Genomic DNA, 21,511 nt, shown 5'->3' with positions numbered 1-21,511 from the left:
ACATTGAACACCATACAGTAGTTTATATGAACACATTGAACACCATACTGTAGTTTATATGAACACATTGAACACCATACAGTAGTTTATATGAACACATTGAACACCATACAGTAGTTTTATATGAACACATTGAACACCATACAGTAGTTTTATATGAACACATTGAACACCATATAGTAGTTTATATGAACACCATACAGTAGTTTATATGAACACATTGAACACCATACTGTAGTTTATATGAACACATTGAACACCATACAGTAGTTTATATGAACACATTGAACACCATACTGTAGTTTTATATGAACACATTGAACACCATACTGTAGTTTTATATGAACACATTGAACACCATACTGTAGTTTTATATGAACACATTGAACACCATACAGTAGTTTATATGAACACATTGAACACCATACTGTAGTTTTATATGAACACATTGAACACCATACTGTAGTTTATATGAACACATTGAACACCATATAGTTTTATATGAACACATTGAACACCATATAGTAGTTTATATGAACACATTGAACACCATACTGTAGTTTTATATGAACACATTGAACACCATACTGTAGTTTATATGAACACATTGAACACCATACTGTAGTTTATATGAACACATTGAACACCATACTGTAGTTTATATGAACACATTGAACACCATACTGTAGTTTATATGAACACATTGAACACCATATAGTTTTATATGAACACATTGAACACCATATAGTTTTATATGAACACATTGAACACCATATAGTAGTTCTATATGAACACATTGAACACCATACTGTAGTTTATATGAACACATTGAACACCATACTGTAGTTCTATATGAACACATTGAACACCATACAGTAGTTTTATATGAACACATTGAACACCATACTGTAGTTTTATATGAACACATTGAACACCATACAGTAGTTCTATATGAACACATTGAACACCATACTGTAGTTCTATATGAACACCATACTGTAGTTTATATGAACACATTGAACACCATACTGTAGTTTATATGAACACATTGAACACCATACTGTAGTTTTATATGAACACATTGAACACCATACTGTAGTTTTATATGAACACATTGAACACCATACTGTAGTTTTATATGAACACATTGAACACCATACAGTAGTTTTATATGAACACATTGAACACCATACAGTAGTTCTATATGAACACATTGAACACCATACTGTAGTTTATATGAACACATTGAACACCATACAGTAGTTCTATATGAACACATTGAACACCATACAGTAGTTCTATATGAACACATTGAACACCATACTGTAGTTTTATATGAACACATTGAACACCATACAGTAGTTCTATATGAACACATTGAACACCATACTGTAGTTCTATATGAACACCATACTGTAGTTTATATGAACACATTGAACACCATACTGTAGTTTATATGAACACATTGAACACCATACAGTAGTTTATATGAACACATTGAACACCATACAGTAGTTTATATGAACACATTGAACACCATACAGTAGTTTATATGAACACATTGAACACCATACTGTAGTTTATATGAACACATTGAACACCATACAGTAGTTTTATATGAACACATTGAACACCATACAGTAGTTTATATGAACACATTGAACACCATACTGTAGTTTTATATGAACACATTGAACACCATACTGTAGTTTTATATGAACACATTGAACACCATACTGTAGTTTATATGAACACATTGAACACCATACAGTAGTTTATATGAACACATTGAACACCATATAGTTTTATATGAACACATTGAACACCATACAGTAGTTCTATATGAACACATTGAACACCATATAGTTTTATATGAACACATTGAACACCATATAGTTTTATATGAACACATTGAACACCATATAGTAGTTCTATATGAACACATTGAACACCATACTGTAGTTTATATGAACACATTGAACACCATACCATCAGACGTGTTAAAATAACGCAATAAGCCACAAGAGGTCTCAGGTTACTGTGGATTTTACCATGGCTGAGAGGCGTAGGTAGACCCGACGCGCAGCAATAAGTGGCTTATTGCTTTTCTAAAACGGTTACAAACATATAGCAATATTAACCTCATAAAACTATTAAATTCACAAAAGTAGCTACGCTTTGCGCCACCAGAGCGAGCCACACCACTTCCTTGTTTTGCTCGGCAAGTAGGCTATGTGACGGGAGAATAGCGATTGATGTCTTTACGGAGCTGCCTGGAGCCACGCATTCACAGTCATATAGTCAGAGTGCGGGCAGTGCTTACACGGCCAGCGTGTGTAAGGCAATCAAGCGCTCCCCTTCCCTAGTACAGCTACAAGGCTGCAGGATCAGCTGGGAATTATATGAAGTGAATGAAGGTGTGGATTATCGGTGAAATTTATAACGGTCACGTGACGGTAACCAGCCAATCAGAATCAGGTATTGGGACTAACCGTTTTAGAACTCCCTTTTAACCATGTCAGATTCATTGAAAACAACACATCCTTTTTTCTGGTGACTGATATTGTCCTTCTAATGAATGTTAGACTGGTTGAAAACACTTGTCTCTGCTTCTGGTGACTGATATTGTCCTTCTAATGAATGTTAGACTGGTTGAAAACACTTGTCTCTGCTTCTGGTGACTGATATTGTCCTTCTAATGAATGTTAGACTGGTTGAAAACACTTGTCTCTGCTTCTGGTGACTGATATTGTCCTTCTAATGAATGTTAGACTGGTTGAAAACACTTGTCTCTGCTTCTGGTGACTGATATTGTCCTTCTAATGAATGTTAGACTGGTTGAAAACACACGTCTCTGCTTCTGGTGACTGATATTGTCCTTCTAATGAACGTTAGACTGGTTGAAAACACTTGTCTCTGCTTCTGGTGACTGATATTGTCCTTCTAATGAACGTTAGACTGGTTGAAAACACACGTCTCTGCTTCTGGTGACTGATATTGTCCTTCTAATGAATGTTAGACTGGTTGAAAACACACGTCTCTGCTTCTGGTGACTGATATTGTCCTTCTAATGAACGTTAGACTGGTTGAAAACACATGTCTCTGCTTCTGGTGACTGATATTGTCCTTTTAATGAATGTTAGACTAGTTGAAAACACACGTCTCTGCTTCTGGTGACTGATATTGTCCTTCTAATGAATGTTAGACTGGTTGAAAACACACGTCTCTGCTTCTGGTGACTGATATTGTCCTTCTGATGAACGTTAGACTGGTTGAAAACACTTGTCTCTGCTTCTGGTGACTGATATTGTCCTTCTAATGAATGTTAGACTGGTTGAAAACACTTGTCTCTGCTTCTGGTGACTGATATTGTCCTTCTAATGAATGTTAGACTGGTTGAAAACACTTGTCTCTGCTTCTGGTGACTGATATTGTCCTTCTAATGAACGTTAGACTGTTTGAAAACACTTGTCTCTGCTTCTGGTGACTGATATTGTCCTTCTAATGAACGTTAGACTGGTTGAAAACACACATCTCTGCTTCTGGTGACTGATATTGTCCTTCTAATGAATGTTAGACTGGTTGAAAACACATGTCTCTGCTTCTGGTGACTGATATTGTCCTTCTAATGAACGTTAGACTGGTTGAAAACACACGTCTCTGCTTCTGGTGACTGATATTGTCCTTCTAATGAATGTTAGACTGGTTGAAAACACACGTCTCTGCTTCTGGTGACTGATATTGTCCTTCTAATGAATGTTAGACTGGTTGAAAACACTTGTCTCTGCTTCTGGTGACTGAGAGGTGCTTCCGCTCTCACCATGGCAAGACGTGTTTTTTCTAGCTCCTGCGCGTCTGACTCAAAGTCACGGTTATTTCCACATTTTTTCTTTCTCCTCCTATGGTGTACGGATTCCTATCTTAATATACCAAGGGGATTACATCGAGGTGAAATGGAGAAAAACAAAACCGTAAAAGAGGATTTTAAACCGGATTCTCACAGCGACTTTTACCTGGTCAATGACGAAGTCAACGGGATCATTGGAAAGCGGCCTGGATACGGTTTAGCAGCTATTCAATCCCTACTAGCACAAAGAGACAAACTCCAGATTAACAAAGGGAAGAGATCTTTCTTTCTCATTATTTTGTTACTGTCTGGCGACATCGAGAGTAACCCTGGTCCCGTGAACACACGACAAATGGCAAGACGGCTCCGGAGTGGACAAGTAACCGGAGAGAACAAAGGAATCGACACAACAACACCAATGCCGACCAGCCAGGCGACGACCAACAACAACAACACCGCTGGCATCCTTCATCACCACCAGCCAACCTGCACACCCATGCTGGATATACACGCTGATGTCCCGGCTGTGGATGCTACATTCGCAAGAGCCGAGCGCGTCCCAGACAACAGCAGGCGGAGTGATCTTACATCGACGGCAGTCGAGGCAAAAGACACGGACAACACCACCATCTACAGGCATGAAGAGTCTCCACATCCAACCAAGGGGACAACGCGGCTGGAGACAGACACCGTGATACTTTACCTGCTATTTCTGCTGTTTCTCCGGTCGACACCATGGCTCAATCGGCCCCACCAGAGCCCTCAACAAACCTGGACGAGGGACCCCATCCCCCACTCCCGCCACCCCACGACGACCCCCACGCACCCCCCACCCTCCCCCCACGGCAACCCGCGGCTTCCACAGACATCAACAATGGCCCTCCGCTTCCCTACTTCACCACGGAGGAAATAAGCACCATAGTCAGAGCCAACGGACTTCATATCTTTCACCTGAACGTCAACAGCCTTGGACCCAAAATGGCTGAAATCAGGCATATGTTTCAATGCGGTAAGGCGAACATCATTAGCTTCTCTGAAACCAAACTTGATGAGTCAACCAAAGACCCAGAAGTTGAAATAGAGAACTATTCTTTGATCAGAAACGACAGAAACAGGCATGGTGGCGGCGTGTGTATGTATATTCACAAAGACACTGAATATGTTACTCGTACTGACTTACAGCATGATGAAATTGAAACTGTGTGGGTTGAATTAATTTTCAAAAAGGCTAAATCAGTATTAGTGGGCACCGTCTACAGACCGCCTGACCAACATGGGTTCTATGATATACTTGAGGGGTGCTTAGCTGAGGAGGAATGTGTAGAGAAAATCCTGATTGGCGACTACAATACAGACATGCAACGTAAGGAAGCACCTGTGTTTAAGTCATTCAGTAAGTTCTGTGATCTACATAGTGTCAGTCAGCTAATTACCCAACCCACTAGAGTGTGTGATTCTACTCAAACTGTCATTGATCTCATTCTGTCCTCGGACAAATCCAGAATCTCCAAGAAAGCGGTTATTGTATGTGGGCTTAGTGATCATTTTATGATATTCTGTACCCGCAAAATACAAAAACTTAAGACCGGCTGCCACAAAACAGTCATATCAAGGGACCTCAAAACCTACTCTAGTGAGGTCTTGAACCAAGTATTGGAGAGTCTGGATTGGTCCGATGAGCTTAAAAGCACACTTGTCGAAGAAGCCTGGCTTGGCTTCAAAACCAAATTTACATCAGTACTGAACAACATGGCTCCTTTGAGAACCACCAGGGGCAAAACCCGCTCGGAACCATGGATGAATTCGGACATACTGGCTGCAATGAAAGCCAGAGACAAAAAATGCTCTGAAGTTCTAAAATGCAAGTCAAAGCTAGCCAAGCGCTTCGACAGTGTTCGCCAAGCTCGTTTGAACAACCTAAATACACAACGAATCAAACTACGAAACAGTGTAACTGCCATGACCAAATCAGCTAAAAGTAACTTCATTAATGATAAAGCTCAGGAAAACAAAAACAATCCTCATGAGCTCTGGAAGCTACTAAACAATCAACTAAGCTATGGTCAGAAACTAAAAACCAGATTTTCGAACATAAACATCAAATCTGACAACACTCTCATCACTGACAACCTTGATGTGGCCAACTACTTGAATATCTTCTTTACAAACATAGCAACAACTCTGGTTAACAAACTGCCCTCCCACTCTGGGCTCTTTGGTGTAGAGCACATTACAACCTTCTACAAAAACCTAGGTGTTTGTAAAGACGATTTTAAACTAGTTATGGTAACAACTGATGAGATAATAAAGAAACTGAGTGCCCTCCAACCCCACAAGGCCACAGGCCATGACAACATTCCCTCCAAATTTCTCAGAGACTCAGCCATCTCTATAGCTCCAATCATCACCCACATAGTAAACCTCTCCATCAAACAGGGACAGGTCCCCCAAGATTTCAAACTGGCCAAAGTAACCCCCTTGCACAAGAAAGGGAGTAAATTAGACCCCGGCAACTACCGCCCTATTTCTATTCTTAGTTCCATCTCGAAAGTGATGGAAAAAATAGTCTATGAACAGGTTGAAAAGTATCTTGCCACTAATAAATTATTGTACGAGTTCCAATCTGGCTTCAGAACATCCCACTCCACTGACACATGCCTTCTCTATTTGAGCGACCACATCAAACAAGAGGTGGACGCTGGCAAATACTGCGGCATGGTCATGCTGGACCTCCAAAAGGCTTTTGACACCGTGAACCACTCCATACTGGTTAACAAGCTAAAAGCAATTGGTTTCGATAGCACATCAGTGAGCTGGATGCAATCCTACCTGGAGGGGAGAGAACAGATGGTGGAAGTGAACGGAACACTGTCCCCCCCCCTCCCAGTGAGCTGTGGCGTTCCACAAGGAAGCATACTAGGGCCTCTACTGTTCCTAATATATGTAAACGACATGACTTCAGCCTGTGACTGCAACTTGTTCCTGTTCGCAGATGACTCAGCACTGCTGGTCTCGGACAGGGACAAACTGCAGGTTGAAAATGCCCTCAGCTCTGAACTCGGTAGAATCTGCACCTGGCTCGCTGATAACAAACTATCTTTACACCTGGGAAAAACTGAATCCATTCTCTTTGGCTCTATTAGTAATCTCAGCAAGGCAAATGGCTTCTTGGTTAGAGTGGGTGACAATGTTATCACACGTAAAGATGAAATTACCTACCTAGGTTCCATCCTGGAGGCTAATCTTTCCGGTGATAAAATGGCCACCAACGTAATCAAAAAAGTCAACCATAGAACAAGATTCCTCTACAGGATCTCCTCACTGGTCAACAAAAACACCTTGAAGACCTTAACAGGAGCCCTTGTACAGGGTTTCTTTGACTATGCATGCACCTCCTGGTACCACAGCACCTCAAAGGCCCTTAAAACCAGGCTCCAGACTTCCCAAAACAAACTGGTCAGGCTCCTACTTGATCTAGCCCCCCAAACCCACCTCACCCCTGCCCACTTCGACAGGCTGGAATGGCTTAGGGTCGACGACAGAGTACAGCAACTTGCAATGGGTCTGGTCCACAAGATTCGATACACCACCAAGATACCCATGTACCTGTCTAGATACTTCCTTAATGTTAACTTAGTCCACACCCACAACACCAGAGGGAGTGCAACGAACCATGTACAACCCAGATTCGGCACAAACAAGGGACTAAATTCTTTTCGCTCCTATGCCACCAAAATGTGGAACGCCCTACCAACTGTCATTAAGACATGCGAATCCCTTGACTCCTTCAAAACCGCTCTCAAAGGGCACCTACGGATGGCTGCAATTCGAAACTGGCCCCCGTAAAATCTGAATCCCCCCCCCGCCCCCCCCTTTTTTCCCCTCACTGTATATATTTATTTTCCCTTTTTACCTCCTTTTTGATGAATTCCTGTTCTGTCTATAGAAGTGTCTATTTGTACGTCTCTAAATGTTTTGATGATTTGAACATGGTGGACCCTGTTGGAAACAAGTGTAATGCTTAATTGGGTCGTCCACTCACAGTTAACAGCCTTTGTATTGAGTTTGTGCTTGAAATGTACTGTAATTCTGCAAACTGTTAATAAATTCTTCAATCAATCAATCAATCAAAGATATTGTCCTTCTAATGAACGTTAGACTGGTTGAAAACACTTGTCTCTGCTTCTGGTGACTGATATTGTCCTTCTAATGAACGTTAGACTGGTTGAAAACACTTGTCTCTGCTTCTGGTGACTGATATTGTCCTTCTAATGAACGTTAGACTGGTTGAAAACACTTGTCTCTGCTTCTGGTGACTGATATTGTCCTTCTAATGAACGTTAGACTGGTTGAAAACACTTGTCTCTGCTTCTGGTGGCTGATATTGTCCTTCTAATGAACATTAGACTGGTTGAAAACACTTGTCTCTGCTTCTGGTGACTGATATTGTCCTTCTAATGAACGTTAGACTGGTTGAAAACACACGTCTCTGCTTCTGGGGACTGATATTGTCCTTCTAATGAACATTAGACTGGTTGAAAACACACGTCTCTGCTTCTGGGGACTGATATTGTCCTTCTAATGAATGTTAGACTGGTTGAAAACACACGTCTCTGCTTCTGGTGACTGATATTGTCCTTCTAATGAATGTTAGACTGGTTGAAAACACACGTCTCTGCTTCTGGTGACTGATATTGTCCTTCTAATGAACGTTAGACTGGTTGAAAACACACGTCTCTGCTTCTGGTGACTGATATTGTCCTTCTAATGAATGTTAGACTGGTTGAAAACACATGTCTCTGCTTCTGGTGACTGATATTGTCCTTCTAATGAACGTTAGACTGGTTGAAAACACACGTCTCTGCTTCTGGTGACTGATATTGTCCTTCTAATGAATGTCCTTCCCATTCATACACCGATTGCGGTGGAAGCCATGCAAGGCACCAACCAGCACATCAGGAGCAATTTGGGGTTCAGTGTCTTGCCCAAGGACACTTCGACATGTGGAGTCGAACCGCCGACCCATGGATCATTGGACGACCTGCTCTACCTCCTGAGCCACAGTCGCCCGAAATCACAGGATATATTCACGGATTTAGTTATTGAATAAATCCCAGAGCGATACATTCAGGACTTGACCAATCATTGTTCAAGAAATAACAGAGCGATAAATTCAGGTCCAATCAGAATCATCATTAGTAAACTAGTTCAGGGATTATTAACCAATCAGAATGTGTGTTTTCAGGTGTTTGCGCTGCAGGGCTCCTCCTCCTCCTCCTCCGCTGGGATGAAGGACCAATCGGAAAGCAGCACAGCAGACCAGGCTCCTCCCCCCCACCACAAACTGCCCGCCTACGTCCAGAACATGGACCGCCTGGGAGACACCGAGCTGTGAGGACCTTCTCTATGCTTTACCTATCTGTTAGGACCTTCTCTATGCTTTACCTATCTGTTAGGACCTTCTCTATGCTTTACCTATCTGTTAGGACCTTCTCTATGCTTTACCTATCTGTTAGGACCTTCTCTATGCTTTACCTATCTGTGAGGACCTTCTCTATGCTTTACCTATCTGTTAGGACCTTCTCTATGCTTTACCTATCTGTGAGGACCTTCTCTATGCTTTACCTATCTGTGAGGACCTTCTCTATGCTTTACCTATCTGTTAGGACCTTCTCTATGCTTTACCTATCTGTGAGGACCTTCTCTATGCTTTACCTATCTGTTAGGACCTTCTCTATGTTTTTATCTAACTCAGGGGTGGGCAACTTTGACGATGGAGAGGGCCAATATATTTCCACATTCACTCCAGAGGGGCCACATTGCATATTACTGTCGTAGCAAAAAATAGCCGATCTACAAGCTCAAAACGCGTCGCAATGCGACGCGTTTTGAGCTTGTAGATCGGCTATTTTTGCTATATTTGAATTGAAAACCTGAATTTTTTTTTTGCTATTTTTGAATTGGAAAAGTAACCTTTTTTTAATTGAATTTCAAATGCATTTAGTTATAGTTATGTTAACTTTATGAACTGTTAACATAACTACATTGGTCACAAAATGTTAATACTAGTCATTAAAGTACTAGTCATTTAATACTAGTCATTAAGTACTAGTCATTTAATACTAGTCATTAAGTACTAGTCATTTAATACTAGTCATTAAGTACTAGTCATTTAATACTAGTCATTAAGTACTAGTCATTTAATACTAGTCATTAAGTACTAGTCATTTAATACTAGTCATTAAGTACTAGTCATTTAATACTAGTCATTAAGTACTAGTCATTTAATACTAGTCATTAAGTACTAGTCATTTAATACTAGTCATTAAGTACTAGTCATTTAATACTAGTCATTAAGTACTAGTCATTTAATACTAGTCATTAAGTACTAGTCATTTAATACTAGTCATTAAGTACTAGTCATTTAATACTAGTCATTAAGTACTAGTCATTTAATACTAGTCATTAAGTACTAGTCATTTAATACTAGTCATTAAGTACTAGTCATTTAATACTAGTCATTAAGTACTAGTCATTTAATACTAGTCATTAAGTACTAGTCATTTAATACTAGTCATTAAGTACTAGTCATTTAATACTAGTCATGAAGTAATTCAAGTGGGTTTAGAATTGTAAACAGCTGAAATCAATACTATATCAGTATTCTGATATTAACATGCGGGCCGCATTAAGTGAAGCTGGGGGCCGCATGTGGCCCCCGGGCCGCCAGTTGCCCACCCCTGATTCTAGCTGTTAGGAACTTTACCTTTACCTGGGAGACGGAGCTGTGAGGACCTTCTATATGTTTTTTACCTGTCAGTCAGGACCTTACACACACCTTTTTAAAACACTATTCTGTGAGCTGTGAGGACCTTCAGCTTTTAAACACTATGTTTTTCCTGTCTTCTACGAGCTGTGAGGACCTTATTATGTTTTACCCATCTGTGAGGACCTCGCACACCTTTTAAACACGTATTCTGTGAGCTGTGAGGACCTCACACACCTTTTAAACTTATTCTGTGAGCTGTGAGGACCTCACACACCTTTTAAACACTTATTCTGTGAGCTGTGAGGACCTCACACACCTTTTAAACACTTATTCTGTGAGCTGTGAGGACCTCACACACCTTTTAAACACTTATTCTGTGAGCTGTGAGGACCTCACACACCTTTTAAACACTTATTCTGTGAGCTGTGAGGACCTCACACACCTTTTAAACTTATTCTGTGAGCTGTGAGGACCTCACACACCTTAAAGCACTTATTCTGTGAGCTGTGAGGACCTTCAGCTTTAAACACTACGTGCTCCATTTTCGTCATCCTAAACCCCTTATCCCTAAACTTCTTTGCCATTTTTGAATACTAGCCAATCTACATTGACACGTTGTGAGCTTGTAGACTGGCCATTTGAACTATTCCATTTATTTTTTTAAATAGTAAAAAAAAAAAAGGCAAGAAGTTTAGGGATAAGGGGTTTAGCGGTGACGAATGGAGCCCTTATGGGTCCTATTTTGCCACTGCCTTACCCCTTATCCCTAAAAAGAAAACAATATTATTATTATTATTTTTTTGTTACTATTTTGAAAAACATTTTACAATTGTTCAACTGTCCGATCTACCACATGGTCATGTGGTAGATCTTGTACAGTACATTGTACAGTACTGTACAGTACAGTACAGTACAGTACAGTACAGTACAGTACAGTACAGTACAGTACAGTACAGTACAGTACAGTACAGTACAGTACAGTACAGTACATTGGCTATTTGAACTAGTCTTTACAGTACATTGGCTATTTGAACTAGTCTTTACAGTACATTGGCTATTTGATTATTTTTTTCGTTTTTTACGCCACGCCAAAACTCACGTCCGGTCGGGAGCCGTCGTTATTGACACCAGGTACTCAATAAGCCCAAACCTTATTGACACCAGGTACTCAATAAGCCCAAACCTTATTGACACCAGGTACTCAATAAGCCCAAACCTTATTGATAACGGGTACTCAATAAGCCCAAACCTTATTGACACCAGGTACTCAATAAGCCCAAACCTTATTGACACCAGGTACTCAATAAGCCCAAACCTTATTGACACCAGGTACTCAATAATCCCAAACCTTATTGACACCAGGTACTCTATAAACCCATACCGTATTGACACCAGGTACTCAATAAACCCATACCGTATTGACACCAGGTACTCAATAATCCCAAACCGTATTGACACCAGGTACTCAATAATCCCAAACCTTATTGACACCAGGTACTCTATAAACCCATACCGTATTGACACCAGGTACTCAATAATCCCAAACCTTATTGACACCAGGTACTCAATAAACCCATACCGTATTGACACACCTTTGTGCTATTCTCTTTTAACCATTTAGGACTGAGGCCGATCCTAAAAATTCCTGACCTAAATTTTCTGAAAAAGAAAAAAATATATTTTATTTTTTTTGCCATATACTGTAATGTAAATATACTGTAATATACTGTACCATATATACCATATACTGTAATGTAAATGGCAGCAAGAACACAAAAAGGCCTGTTTAACCTAAATGGGTTGAACTGTTTCTACTGCTGAAAACTTCTGTAATCTGTATTCTATGAGCTGTGAGGATGAAACAATTAACAAACACCTCTCACCTTTTAAACTATGTTTCATGTGTCTTCTATGAGCTGAAAGGATGCAACAATGATGTTGTCCCTTCTGCTCCACAACTCATTTAAATTCTACAGTCTTTAACTGTAGAATGTTTATCTAAACATGCTACAGTCTTTAACACTCGCCTGACCTTTTCTCCAATGGTGCTCAGTATCAAGAAGGTCTCTTATTGGTTCAGTAAGAAGGTCTCTTATTGGTTCAGTAAGAAGGTATCTTATTGGTTCAGTAAGAAGGTCTCTTATTGGTTCAGAACGGTACTGCTGATATCCGCCGTCGCTAGGCAACGCTCGGCTCGCGTGTGGTCCGTCAATATAATGCTTCCCCCGCCGTCCACTGCCATGTTAACTGCAATCTTAAACCATCTTTGAGAGGGGCATTGCCAAATTGTTGCTACCTCGCGGTTACAATGTTTATGCTACCGATGACTTAAAAAAAAATAGATTGCTAGATTAACTTTAGCTGATTTAGCTTCCGGTTCATTTTGGGGTCTTCAAAGCGGTGGCAGGAAATTCGTTTTTTAATACTGTACAATTTACAATTTATTTATGAAGCTCTTAATCCAGAGAGATTTACAGTAAACTAGAACAGGGGTTCTCAACGTTTTTGGCCGGGGACCCCCGGAAATGCTTTGGCCATGTCTCGCTCCCCCCGCCCCCCCCCCCTCTCCCCACCCCCAATACAAACCGACTGCAAAAATAACCTTAATATTAGAGAAAATATATCATAAATGAATACTGAAACCAGATATAATCATTAAGGAAGGTTTATGCATGTACTATGTGTACTATGTGTAGTATATGTAAACTTTTCATTTCCATTTTCCAGCCATTCAGTTGCAAAAAAATAAATAAATTTGGCAACCCCCCGAGGGGTCGCGACCCACTGGTTGAGAACCCCTGAGCTAGAACAACACATGGTAATACATCAAATGCATAGAAATAGTCATCTAGGATCATACGTATAAACTAAAAACCTAACCTCCGTCTATCAGTAGCATACTGTATCTGTACAGTGAAACTATCAATATACACTATAGAGTGCCATGTCTGATACATAAGTTTAGCCTTTGCAAAGGCTAAACGTCTATTGCCTGCAAGGTCGTCAAGGCTAGGGCAAGTGCTACGGCAAATTACCCCACTGAGCATCTTTTGGTCTAATAGACGTCTAATATTCGTGGGCAGTCTAAAAATTTGATAAAAATGGCTAAAAATGAACGTCTATTCTTAGAGTAGACGTTGATTAGCGGTTGTTTAAACGTCTATATATAGACGTTGAAACAACCGCTAATCAACGTCTACTCTAAGGATAGACGTCTAAAAAACTTTCATTTTTAGCCGTTTTTTATCGCATTTGTAGACGCCTGTCTAATAGCCGTATATTGCTCAGTGGGTACCTTCATACTTACATTATTATTATTATTATTTTTATTATTTCTAGTATTAATGTTACAACATGCCCAAAACCACAGTTTGCACTTACTATATTTTAATTTGTTTTAAACAATATGTTAATATTTAAGTTGTTGTTGGAGCAGATTGAACCATCATTATTAATTTGTTTTAACTAATTATATCAATTAAAAGCATGCGTTGTTTTTCTTTCCATAGATAATCTATTTATTTATTTATGATAACAATGATATATGAGTGTTTTGTAAACAGCATGGAGTGTATATTTATTATTATTATTATCACATGTCCATTATGTTAATGATCATGAAATGTCTTTTTATTAAAAAAACAACGTCTTTAGGAAACATGAAAGTCTGGCCTTTGTTTACTTTGGACTGTGCTGTTTGTTAATCTCACATTCAAACATTTAAAACAAATAAAACTGCCTTTTAAAATGCATTTAACTTATTCACTGTGCTCTTTCAAATGGTCCTCGGCCCCCTGGGGGCTTTCAGCCCGACGTTTTATTCTGAAAACCCCCAATATTCACCCCCGGTGAATCGGAAGTACTTTGGGCACGTGCCCAGGGGCCCTTGGGCACCAGGCGGCCCTAAAAAAAATTAAAAAAAGTCTGTGGACCTAAAAAGAGAAAAGATAGTTACTGCCTGGCTGTCACTCTGAGGCGGGGTAGGCGAGCGGGAATAGGCCAATATAACGGCATAAAACCGCCCCAAAACAGCCAAAATGTTGTGCCCTGTGCCCACAGAGGGCCCTCAGAGGTGTTAATCCGGCCCTGGTTGTCAGCCATTATGGATCTGCCGCTGGACACTTGGCTTTCACCAGGAGCGTTGACCTAACCGCAATATTGTTTTAACATCGATGTTCTGTATTATCGTCTCAATCGACTCCGAGAAAAAGAAAACGCCACTAAAGATCGCGCTTAGGACGGAGGGAAGACAGTCCATTGACGGACCACAGCGGAAAGCGAGCGTTACCTAGCGACGGGGGAACTAATGTACGGTAAATATCAGCGTCAAAAAGACGTCGTACGGCGTCCGCGTCAAAAAGACGTTGTAAGGCCTCCGCGTCAAAGCAGTGAATGAGGTTAATGTCAAAGTTATTACACTCTTTCTGTGCCCATGACACAAAATATTCTGTGATTGGGGAAGGTAGGTAAAAAATCGCTATAAACCCGGGCACGGAAAGTGCCTTTTAGGGTGGCACGGTGGCACAATCGGTAGTGCTGTCGCCTCACAGCTAGAAGGTCCTGGGTTCGATTCCTGCTGGGGACGCTGGCTTGTTCTCTCCTCCGCGTCATCAGTGCCCATACCCGAGGTGGGGTTGGCGAAAGGGCCTTTCTGTGTGGAGTTTACATGTTCTCCCCGTGTCCCCTAGGGTAGGTACACTCACATGTTCTCCCCGTGTCCCCTAGGGTAGGTACACTCACATGTTCTCCCCGTGTCCCCTAGGGTAGGTACACTCACATGTTCTCCCCGTGTCCCCTACGGTAGGTACACTCACATGTTCTCCCCGTGTCCCCTAGGGTAGGTACACTCACATGTTCTCCCCGTGTCCCCTACGGTAGGTACACTCACATGTTCTCCCCGTGTCCCCTAGGGTAGGTACCCTCACATGTTCTCCCCGTGTCCCCTAGGGTAGGTACACTCACAAAAAACATGCAGTAATCCTGGTCTCTAAACGACCTCCCCCTGGCCAGCCGGGGCGCCTGATGGAGGGGAAAGGAACTGGTTGGAATAACGTGTTCCTTCCACGCGCTACGTCCTGCCGGGGAAACTCCTCCCCTGTCAGGTGAAAAGAAGCAGCCTGGACTGCTCATGCATAGAAGGAAGCATGAGGTCAGTCCGCTGCCCCCCCAGGTTGACAGAGGAAGTGTAGCGCCCAGGATTACATCATTCGATAATTTGCACTGGGTGAAAAAATGGGTTGCAAACTTGTGGGATAAAAAAATATTTTTTAAATAAAAAAAGTTCCTTTTTAAAATGCATTCAATGTCAAAGTTACACAGCATCACGTTACTGTGGGTCGGGACCCCAGGGGGTCCACACATGATGTTGGAGAGGTCTCCAGATGATTAGCTAAATAACGTTCAGCATTGTTTTCTCACAACACAAACATACAGCATTAAAGGACCACTTCACCACTTTTCAACATCTCTTCATATAATTGGTCCTCACTAATGTTCATGATAAAACACCACCATTTTTTCCTACTCAGTCTGTGTCTCATAGGAGGGCTTTGGGCAGTTCGGACACCCGTCCACCAGTGACATCATCATTAGGCAGATTTTTTTTAAACAAGATTTGTTTTAAAATATATTTAGATTTTTATTATCGTGAGAACGATGGCTTCAACTTTTGCATTGCAACTTTTCAGGAAAAGAAAGCCTGCCGTTTCTATTAGCTTGGATTCACCATCGATGATGTCACTGGTGGACGGGTTTCTGAACTGCCCACAGCCTTTCTATGAGACACAGACTGAGTAGGAAAAAATGGTGGTATTTTATCATGAACATTAGTGAGGACCAATTATAGGAAGAGAAGTTGAAAAGTGGTGAAGTGGTCCTTTAAGGGCCTTGCAAACGGGGAGCGATACACGCGCCTATAGTTCATGTTTCAACGAGACCTGCGTTTTTGCTCGGAGAAGTCGCGGTGCGACAACGCAAGCGTATTTACGTGAGCGTGAATTTGTTGCGCGCGTACTCGTTACGTGCACACGCCCGTGACTCACCAGACCTGGATTTTTTAGCTTTTTTTTTACGCTTGCGTTGTCGCACCCCTCTTCAACAGACCTGGAGGAGACCTGTGTTGATCCAGGCCCTCTTCAACAGACCTGGAGGAGACCTGTGTTGATCCAGACCCTCTAGAGGAGACCTGGAGGAGACCTGTGTTGATCCAGGCCCTCTTCAACAGGCCTGGAGGAGACCTGTGTTGATCCAGGCCCTCTTCAACAGACCTGGAGGAGACCTGTTGTTGATCCAGGCCCTCTTCAACAGACCTGGAGGAGACCTGTGTTGATCCAGGCCCTCTTCAACAGGCCTGGAGGAGACCTGTGTTGATCCAGGCCCTCTTCAACAGGCCTGGAGGAGACCTGTGTTGATCCAGACCCTCTAGAGGAGACCTGGAGGAGACCTGTGTTGATCCAGGCCCTCTTCAACAGGCCTGGAGGAGACCTGTGTTGATCCAGGCCCTCTTCAACAGACCTGGAGGAGACCTGTTGTTGATCCAGGCCCTCTTCAACAGACCTGGAGGAGACCTGTGTTGATCCAGGCCCTCTTCAACAGGCCTGGAGGAGACCTGTGTTGATCCAGGCCCTCTTCAACAGGCCTGGAGGAGACCTGTGTTGATCCAGGCCCTCTTCAACAGACCTGGAGGAGACCTGTGTTGATCCAGGCCCTCTTCAACAGGCCTGGAGGAGACCTGTGTTGATCCAGGCCCTCTTCAACAGACCTGGAGGAGACCTGTTGTTGATCCAGGCCCTCTTCAACAGACCTGGAGGAGACCTGTGTTGATCCAGGCCCTCTTCAACAGGCCTGGAGGAGACCTGTGTTGATCCAGGCCCTCTTCAACAGACCTGGAGGAGACCTGTTGTTGATCCAGGCCCTCTTCAACAGACCTGGAGGAGACCTGTTGTTGATCCAGGCAACAACGCCTGCGTTCCTCGCTTCACGTTTGCAAGGCCCGTAATGGTGCGTCCGTACGGGCAGACGCAAAGACGAATGAGAGTATCGTTTGGAGCAGCTGCAATGTATTCGAGTAGATTACGCAGGGGGAGGGGCCACAAGTGTAGTATGTTTGTGTGTGTGTTGGGCCACACGCGCACACGCAGAACATTTGTGGGTTCTCAAAATGCATTTTGTGCTCAAACACGAAGGATTTATGTAATGTATACAGGTATATGCAGGTATGTGCATAACACACACACACACACACACACACACACACACACACACACACACACACACACACACACACACACACACACACACACACACACACACACACACAGCCATTGAATATGATGGAATATGATTAAGGATTACTTCCATTATGGTAATCTCACACTTCATATCTCTCACACACACACACACACACACACACACACACACACACACACACACACACACACACACACACACACACACACACACACACACACACACACACACACAACCCACTTAGAACTGAGACCAGATTCTACAAAGGTCTTCTAAATCATGACAGTTTTCTGAGAAACCCTGTTTCTGTACCCTATGAAACCCTATGTTTCTGTACCCTATGAAACCCTATGTTTCTGTACCCTATGAAACCCTATGTTTCTGTACCCTATGAAACCCTATGTTTCTGTACCCTATGAAACCCTATGTTTCTGTACCCTATGAAACCCTATGTTTCTGTACCCTATGAAACCCTATGTTTCTGTACCCTATGAAACCCTATGTTTCTAGATCAGTGGTTTTAAACCCTGTGTTTCTACATCAGTGGTTTTAAACCCTATGTTTCTGTACCCTATGTTTGTAGATCAGTGGTTTTAAACCCTATGTTTGTAGATCAGTGGTTTTAAACCCTGTTTCTAGATCAGTGGTTTTAAACCCTGTGTTTCTACATCAGTGGTTTTAAACCCTGTTTCTAGATCAGTGGTTTTAAACCCTGTTTCTAGATCAGTGGTTTTAAACCCTATGTTTCTAGATCAGTGGTTTTAAACCCTATGTTTCTAGATCAGTGGTTTTAAACCCTATGTTTCTAGATCAGTGGTTTTCTGAGAAACCCTATGTTTGTACATCAGTGGTTTTAAACCCTATGTTTCTACATTAGTGGTTTTAAACCCTATGTTTCTACATCAGTGGTTTTAAACCCTATGTTTCTACATCAGTGGTTTTAAACCCTATGTTTCTAGATCAGTGGTTTTAAACCCTATGTTTGTAGATCAGTGGTTTTAAACCCTATGTTTCTACATCAGTGGTTTTAAACCCTATGTTTCTAGATCAGTGGTTTTAAACCCTATGTTTCTAGATCAGTGGTTTTAAACCCTGTTTCTACATCAGTGGTTTTAAACCCTGTTTCTAGATCAGTGGTTTTAAACCCTATGTTTCTAGATCAGTGGTTTTAAACCCTGTTTCTACATCAGTGGTTTTAAACCCTGTTTCTACATCAGTGGTTTTAAACCCTGTTTCTACATCAGTGGTTTTAAACCCTGTTTCTAGATCAGTGGTTTTAAACCCTGTTTCTAGATCAGTGGTTTTAAACCCTATGTTTCTAGATCAGTGGTTTTAAACCCTGTTTCTACATCAGTGGTTTTAAACCCTATGTTTCTACATCAGTGGTTTTAAACCCTATGTTTCTACATCAGTGGTTTTAAACCCTATGTTTCTAGATCAGTGGTTTTAAACCCTATGTTTCTACATCAGTGGTTTTCAAACTATTTCATGTCAAACATTCACAGTGAAAGAATGTATATTCAAAGATTTGCACCACATTTTCAAGATTTTGTCAGAAATAGCAGATCTACAAGCTCGTAGCACGGCACTCGGTGCGTAAGGGTTCAGGACGGGCCTGAATGGGTTCATATATAATTATATTTCCTAGAGACATGGTAGCCAATCAGAAGACTTCATATTGTATATATTATATTTTCCTAGAGACATGGTAGCCAATCAGAAGACTTCCAGCGTCTCGACCACTCCCTCCAGGAACTTCTTCTCTACGCTCCTGCCTCAGGGGAAGCGCTCCACACTGCCCCCTGCTGCCGGAAACAAGGTGGGAATGTCGCCCAATCAGAGCGCAGTGGGCAGGAAGGAACCTTCTTCCGCGGCCAATCAGGTGAGAGCAAGGCGATTAAACTCCAGATTTAATTGGACCCCTGATACCAACTGTGTTCAGAGCCGGCTTTTATTTTGAAGGACAATAAGTTCACGACCTCTGGAACAGGAAGTAAAATCGGCTAGGCTAATGTTAGCCGTGTTTTTCACCCGACACGTTAACCCATTCTGGGCGGGAACCCCTTTTGGTGTTTTAACCCATTAGGCCTGACGTCGGAATTTAAAAAATGTCTTCTAAATCCTGACAGTTTTCTGGAATACCTATGTTTCTACGTTGTATATCAGCGGTGATCAATATGTCTTGTCAAGGACCCCCATAAAATTATATGTATTTGGCCACCGAGCCCCATTTGAAAATATGTAGCTTCAGGGATCCCCCTTTCACTCTGAAAGAATATATATTCAAAGATTTGTGCCATATTTTCGCGATAAAAAAGAAGATAGCAGATCAACAAGCTCGTAGCGCGGCACTCTGTGCCGCGCTACGAGCTTGTAGATCTGCTATTTTTAAATAGCTAAAGTATAACCTACAGTAATGCTTAATAGAAGTGGCAGATGCAAAAACAAATGTTTTCTTCATTTATTTAAAGGCATATTCAGTGATTTCACTTAATTCAAATATCACTTATTTTTTCTTATTTTTTGGATAATCCTCCCTACTATAAAGTGTGCTGACCATATAAGGAGTTCCTCCCTGTCCCCAGTGAGCCCCTGGGGTCAAAAAACCCTAGTTTCGGTTTGGGCTTTGGGTGGCAAAGCCTTCATCCAATCAGGATGAGAGGGGCCTTCCTCCAATCATGATCGAGTGGGGCGGTCATTGGTGCACGTGCTGTTGGTCTGTTGTACTTCCCCCCACTGTAGAGCGTGTGCATGTGCACATCTTGTTACCGGGTGGACCGTGTTTTTTTTCCAAATCACCCAAATCACTGAATGCTTCTTTAAATGCCATAATGTTTAGGTGCATCTCATGTGATCTACTGGTAGATCACCATCTACCTTCTGGGCACCCCTGATGTAGGACGGGTGTGATTTTATTACTATATGTTTTTATTTCAGGCCAAATCCAAAGACGGCCCCTCTGCGAAGGAGGTGAAACCTGTGTCCAATCAGGCGGCTCCCAGTGACTCCCAGGCCCCGCCCCCTCAGACCAGACACAAACGAACGCAGGAGCACGAGAAGGAACGCAAAGAGCTGTTCTCCAAGCCGCTCCTCTCCCAGGTCCTAGTGCCCTCCTCTCCCCTAAACCCTAGGTCCTAGTGCCCTCCTCTCCCCTAAACCCTAGGTCCTAGTGCCCTCCTCTCCTCTCCCAGGTCCTAGTGCCCTCCTCTCCCAGGTCCTAGTGCCCTCCTCTCCCCTAAACCCCAGGTCCTAGTGTCCTCCTCTCCCAGGTCCTAGTGCCCTCCTCTCCCCTAAACCCTAGGTCCTAGTGCCCTCCTCTCCTCTCCCAGGGCCTAGTGCCATCCTCTCCCCTAAACCCTAGGTCCTAGTGCCCTCCTCTCCTCTCCCAGGTCCTAGTGCCCTCCTCTCCCAGGTCCTAGTGCCCTCCTCTCCTCTCCCAGGTCCTAGTGCCCTCCTCTCCCAGGTCCTAGTGCCCTCCTCTCCCCTAAACACTAGGTCCTAGTGCCCTCCTCTCCTCTCCCAGGTCCTAGTGCCCTCCTCTCCCCTAAACCCTAGGTCCTAGTGCCCTCCTCTCCTCTCCCAGGTCCTAGTGCCCTCCTCTCCCAGGTCCTAGTGCCCTCCTCTCCCCTAAACCCTAGGTCCTAGTG

The 21,511-nt window shown here is 42.5% G+C and overlaps 1 protein-coding gene across 1 annotated transcript in view; it reads left to right on the top strand.

Annotated features, from left to right (window-relative positions):
* Positions 1-21,511, top strand: part of wdr91 (WD repeat domain 91) — a 49,049-nt gene that overhangs the window by 9,526 nt on the left and 18,012 nt on the right. Inside the window, exons 6-8 of the mRNA XM_079527733.1 lie at positions 9,093-9,238; positions 19,566-19,746; positions 20,802-20,963. Coding sequence (XP_079383859.1) covers positions 9,093-9,238; positions 19,566-19,746; positions 20,802-20,963 — 489 coding nt within the window. The remainder of the gene's footprint in view (positions 1-9,092; positions 9,239-19,565; positions 19,747-20,801; positions 20,964-21,511) is intronic.

This window comes from Electrona antarctica (genome assembly GCF_951216825.1).
Source record: "Electrona antarctica genome assembly, chromosome: 18".
In the NCBI taxonomy this organism is placed as follows: domain Eukaryota; kingdom Metazoa; phylum Chordata; class Actinopteri; order Myctophiformes; family Myctophidae; genus Electrona; species Electrona antarctica.
This window is presented reverse-complemented; position numbering and strand designations above follow the sequence as displayed.